The sequence below is a fragment of the Salvelinus sp. IW2-2015 genome, unplaced genomic scaffold (genome assembly GCF_002910315.2).
Source record: "Salvelinus sp. IW2-2015 unplaced genomic scaffold, ASM291031v2 Un_scaffold2500, whole genome shotgun sequence".
In the NCBI taxonomy this organism is placed as follows: Eukaryota; Metazoa; Chordata; class Actinopteri; order Salmoniformes; family Salmonidae; genus Salvelinus; species Salvelinus sp. IW2-2015.
The window spans coordinates 23,617-29,029 of record NW_019943816.1 but is presented as its reverse complement, the minus strand read 5'-3'; the positions used below and the strand labels follow the sequence as shown (position 1 = coordinate 29,029).

The window sequence follows — 5,413 nt, the reverse complement described above, 5'->3', positions numbered from 1 at the left end:
TGATTCTTAGTCTTGTTCCTTGCCGGATCAACTGCCCATGTGTGCCGAGAGTCACGTCGCTGAGTTTCAAGCCGGAGAGGAGGGACGCGCCTCCGCCCGCGCCAGAGGGGGCGCCCGACGAGGGCGAGCGAGAGCAGTGCTCTGGTGCCCGCTTTCCCTTCGGGAGCAATTGAGTGTGGTCTCCGGGAGGGTGGGGTCCGCAGGCTTGGGCGCTCCCGCCGTAGGGCCTATCTTCGTTCTACCGGTCCGTAAGGCCCCCTTTTGCCCCGCTGGGCCACACGAGAGACCAGCGGCAAGCCGCCCCGGCGACCCCCCCGACCGGGCCCCGGCGCCCGCGGGCTCCCGTGCAGCGGGCGGCAGCAGCACCACGCACCTTAGGGCTCTTCTCCTCTCTGCCGCCGGGTGGGGAGGGCGACCCGCGGCGCCGCCACCCCCCCCCCGCGCCCCCGCGCCCAGACTTTGAGGCCCCGCCAGGCGGAGGCGGACGTCCCCGCCCCGGGGGACCCCCGCGTACTGCGCCCTGAGAGAAAGGCTGCGTTGGGCGGGCGGTCCCCGAGTTAGTTCGGTTCGGTCCTGAGGTTACTTGTCTCGCCCCATCTCCGGCAGGAGGGGGCGCTTACGGCTTGTTCTCTCTGTCTCCCCGGCTTGAGATGCCTGACTTGGATCTCTGCTCCGACGCTACTCGGCGCATTTGAACCTCTGCGGTTTCCGCCCGCTCGGCCTGGTGGGGATGGTAGTCGCCTCCGCCTCTCCCTAAGTCTTGTCTGGTCTCTGCTTGCTCCCCCGTTCGTCTGATAACCTCTCCCCTCTCCCCTTACCTTCTCTCTCTCTCTCCCTTCCTGTGGATTCTCTTCTCCGCCTCTGCCCGGTTAACCTCTGCGTTTCTCCGCTTCTGATTCTCTTCTCCCCTCTCCTTCTACCTTCTCTCTCGCTCTCCCCCTTCGCGATTTACTCTCCCCTCTCCGTATTTCTTACCGGGTTCTCTCTCTCTCTCCGCTTCCTGATTCTCCTCTCCGCGCCTCTCCCTTAACTTTCTTCCCTTGTTTTTTCCCCTTGTTTTTTTTTTTTCCGCGTTCCTGGTTCATCCCTCCCCTCGTCCCTTACCTTTCTCTCTCTCTCTCCCGCGCATTGCCTTGATTTAACTCTCCCCTCCCCCCTTATCATTCTCTCTCGTCTTCCCCCCTCCTGGACTTTGATCTCTCCCCTCTCCGCTTACCTTCACTCTCTCATCTCCCTCCTGATTCTCTCTCCCTCTCCGCTAACCCTCTCTTTCTTCCTTCCTGATTCCTCTCCCCTCTCCCTTACCTTCTCTCTCTCTCTCCCCTCTCTGATTTCTGCTCTCCCCTTCCCTTACCTCTCTTTCTCCTCTCTGATTTACCTTCCCCTCTCCGTTACCTTCTCTTCTCTTCTCTCCCTCCTGATCTCTCTCCCCCTCTCCGCGTGTTAACCTCTCTTCCCATCTGATTTCTCTCTCTCTCCCCTCTCCCTTACCTTCTCTCTCTCTCTCCCCCTTCCTGATTCTCTCTCCCCTTCTCCCTTAACCTCTCTTTCTCCCTTCCTGATTCTCTCTCCCCTCTCCCTTACCTTCTCTCAATTCAATTCAAGGGGCTTTATTGGCATGGGAAACATATGTTAACATTGCCAAAGCAAGTGAAGTAGATAATAAACAAGCAAATGAACAGTAAACATTACACATACAGAAGTTCCAAAAGAATAAAGACATTACAAATGTCATATAATGTATATATACAGTGTTGTAACGATGTACAAATGGTTAAAGCACACAAGTTAAAATAAATAAACATAAATATGGGTTGTATTTACAATGGTGTTTGTTCTTCACTGGTTGACCTTTTCTTGTGGCAACAGGTCACAAATATTGCTGCTGTGATGACACACTGTGGTATTTCACCCAGTGGACATGGGAGTTTATCATATTTTGGGTTTGTTTTTTAATTCTTTGTGGATCTGTGTAATCCTAGGGAAATATGTGTCTCTAATATGGTCATACATTGGGCAGGAGGTTAGGAAGTACAGCTCAGTGTCCACCTCAATTTGTGGGCAGTGTGCACATAGCCTGTCTTCTCTTGAGAGTCAGGTCTGCCTGCGGCGGCCTTTCTCAATAGCAAGGCTATGCTCACTGAGTCAGTACATAGTCAAAGCTTTCCTTAAGTTTGGGTCAGTCACAGTGGTCAGGTATTCTGTCACCATTACTCTCTGTTTAGGGCCAAATAGCATTCTAGTTTGCTCTGTTTTTTAAATTAATTCTTTCCAATGTGTCAAGTAATTATCTTTTTGTTTTCTCATGATTTGGTTGGGTCTAATTGTGTTGCTGTCCTGGGGCTCTGTGGGGTCTGTTTGTGTTTGTGAACAGAGCCCCAGGACCAGCTTGCTTAGGGGACTCTTCTCCAGGCTCATCTCTCTGTAGGTGATGGCTTTGTTATGGAAGGTTTGGGAATCGCTTCCTTTTAGGTGGTTGTAGAATTTAATGGCTCTTTTCTGTATTTTGATTATTAGTGGGTATCGGCCTAATTCTGCTCTGCATGCATTATTTGGTGTTCTACGTTGTACACTGAGGATTTTTTTGCAGAATTCTGCATGCAGAGTCTCAATTTGGTGTTTGTCCCATTTTGTGACTTCTTGGTTGGTGAGCGGACCCCAGACCTGTTATGTTATGTTCCTTTTGATGGCATAGAAGGCCCTTCTTGCCTTGTCTCTCAGATCGTTTGCAGCTTTGTGGAAGTTACCTGTGGCGCTGATGTTTAGGCCATGGTATGTATAGTTTTTTGTGTGCTCTAGGGCAACGGTGTCGAGATGGAATTTGTATTTGTGGTCCTGGTGACTGGACCTTTTTTGGAACACCATTATTTTGGTCTTACAGAGATTTACTCTCAGGGCCCAGGTCTGGCAGAATCTGTGCAGAAGATCTAGGTGCTGCTGTAGGCCCTCCTTTGTTTGGGCCTGCCAAACCAGATCATCAGCAAACAGTAGACATTTGACTTCAGATTCTAGTAGGGTGAGGCCGGGTGCTGCAGACTTTTCTAGTGCCCTCGCCAATTCGTTGATATATATGTTGAATAGGTTGAGGCTTAAGCTGCATCCCTGTCTCACCCCACGGCCCTGTGCGAAGAAATGTGTGTGTTTTTTGCCTATTTTAACCGCACACTTGTTGTTTGTGTACATGTATTTTATAATGTCAAATGTTTTTCCCCCCAACACCACTTTCCATTCATTTGTATAGCAGACCCTCATGCCAAATTGAGTCGAAGGCTTTTTTGAAATCAACAAAGCATAAGAACTTTGCCTTTGTTTTGGTTTGTTTGTTTGTCAATTAGGGTGTCAGTCCTTGGTTCCAAATATTGGGGAAGATAACTGAGCTAAGGATGATGTTAGAGTTTTAATATAACCAACTGGAATTTGTTGTATGTTGTCTGTATATTTGATCATTTCATTGAGGATACCTTCAACACCACAGGCCTTTTTGGGTTGTAGGGTTTGTATTTTGTCCTGTAGTTCATTCAAGGTAATTGGAGAATCCAGTGGGTTCTGGTAGTCTTTAATATTTGATTCTAAGATTTGTATTTGATCATGTATATATTTTTGCTGTTTGTTCTTTGATAGATAATTCTTTTTGTTGTTGTTTGTTTAGTGTTTTCCAGTTTTCCCAGAAGTGGTTAGAGTCTATGGATTCTTCAGTTACATTGAGCTGATTTCTAACGTGCTGTTCCTTCTTTTTCCGTAGTGTGTTTGTATTGTTTTAGTGATTCACCATAGTGAAGGTGTAGACTCAGGTTTTCCGGGTCTCTATGTTTTCTCAATTTCTTTCTTAGATTTTTGCAATCTTCATCAAACCATTTGTCATTGTTGTTCATTTTCTTCGGTTTTCTATTTGAGATTTTTAGATTTTATAGGGAAGCTGAGAGGTCAAATATTCTGTTTAGGTTTTCTACTGCCAAGTTTACACTTTCACTATGACAGTGGAACGTTTTGTCTAGGAAGTTGCCTAAAAGGGATTGAATTTGTTGTTGCCTAATTGTTTTTTGGTAGGATTCCAAACTACATTCCTTCCATCTATAGCATTTCTTAATTAATATTATTCAGTTCCTTTGGCTTTGATGTCTCATGATTGAGTATTGCTCTGTTCAAGTAGACTGTGATTTTGCTGTGGTCAGATAGGGGTGTCAGTGGGCTGACTGTGAACGCTCTGAGAGACTCTGGGTTGAGGTCAGTGATAAAGTAGTCTACAGTACTACTGCCAAGAGATGAGCTGTAGGTGTAACTACCATAGGAGTCCCCTCGAAGCCTACCATTGACTATGTACATACCCAGCGTGCGACAGAGCTGCAGGAGTTGTGACCCGTTTTTGTTGGTTATGTTGTCATAGTTGTGTCTAGGGGGGCATATGGGGGAGGGAATGCTGTCACCTCCATGCAGGTGTTTGTCCCCCTGTGTGCTGAGGGTGTCAGGTTCTTGTCCGGTTCTGGCATTTAGGTCGCCACAGACTAGTACATGTCCCTGGGCCTGGAAATAATTGATTTCCCCCTCCAGGATGGAGAAGCTGTCTTCATTAAAGTATGGGGATTCTAGTGGGGGGATATAGGTAGCTCACAGGAGGATATGTTTCTCGGTGAAGATCATTTCCTTTTGAATTTCTAGACAAATGTAAAATATTCCTGTTTTGATTAGTTGAATGGTGTCTCTCTCTCTCCCTTCCTGATTCTCTCTCCCCTTTCTCTTACCTTCTATTTCTCCCTTCCTGATTGTCTCTCCCCTTTCTCTTACCTTCTATTTCTCCCTTCCTGATTCTCTCCCCCATCTATCCCCTCCCTCTTCTCTATTTCTCCCTCTCCTCCCACCAGGTGAAGTGCTGTTGGTGCCCATGCCAGCCGACGGCCCGTTGGAAGGTTGGCATCCCTCGCCCGACGACAGGAGCTCTACCCCCACCTCGTCCTTCACTCAGCAGGATGTGAATGAGGGCACTGTGTGGTACAAACACTTTGGCTCCACCGGCTTGACGGAAGGAGACACCTTCCAGTTCCAGGTTAGTGGTGGTTGTGTGCCCATTGTCCACCTACCCATCCACCTGTCTGCCAAGCTGGCCTGTCTGCCTGCCTGCCTCAGGTTCACTGGGCATAAGCTCACAAACAATCTTTCCACGCTCTGTTTTGTTTTCCTCATGCATGCTCTTTTCTTTCTTCCTGTCTTCTACAGCTTTTTTTCAACTCTGTTACTTTCTTATTTCTATCTCTCTTCTCCTCTCCATATCCCTCTCTCCTTCTCTCTTCTCTCTTCTCTCCATATCCCTCTCTCCTTTTCTCTTCTCCTCTCCATATCCCTATCTCCTTTTCTCTTCTCTCTTATTCTCTTCTCCTCTCCATATCCCTCTCCCCTTCTCTCTTCTCTCTTCTCTCTC

The 5,413-nt window shown here is 47.9% G+C and overlaps 1 protein-coding gene across 1 annotated transcript in view; it reads left to right on the top strand.

Annotated features, from left to right (window-relative positions):
- The window catches only part of LOC112074109 (extracellular matrix organizing protein FRAS1-like), a gene marked incomplete at its 3' end in the record, with an annotated part of 36,550 nt that overhangs the window by 17,213 nt on the left and 13,924 nt on the right, over nucleotides 1-5,413 (top strand). The window contains exon 7 of the mRNA XM_024141330.2: nucleotides 4,860-5,041. Within this exon, the coding sequence (XP_023997098.2) occupies nucleotides 4,860-5,041 (182 nt within the window). The remainder of the gene's footprint in view (nucleotides 1-4,859; nucleotides 5,042-5,413) is intronic.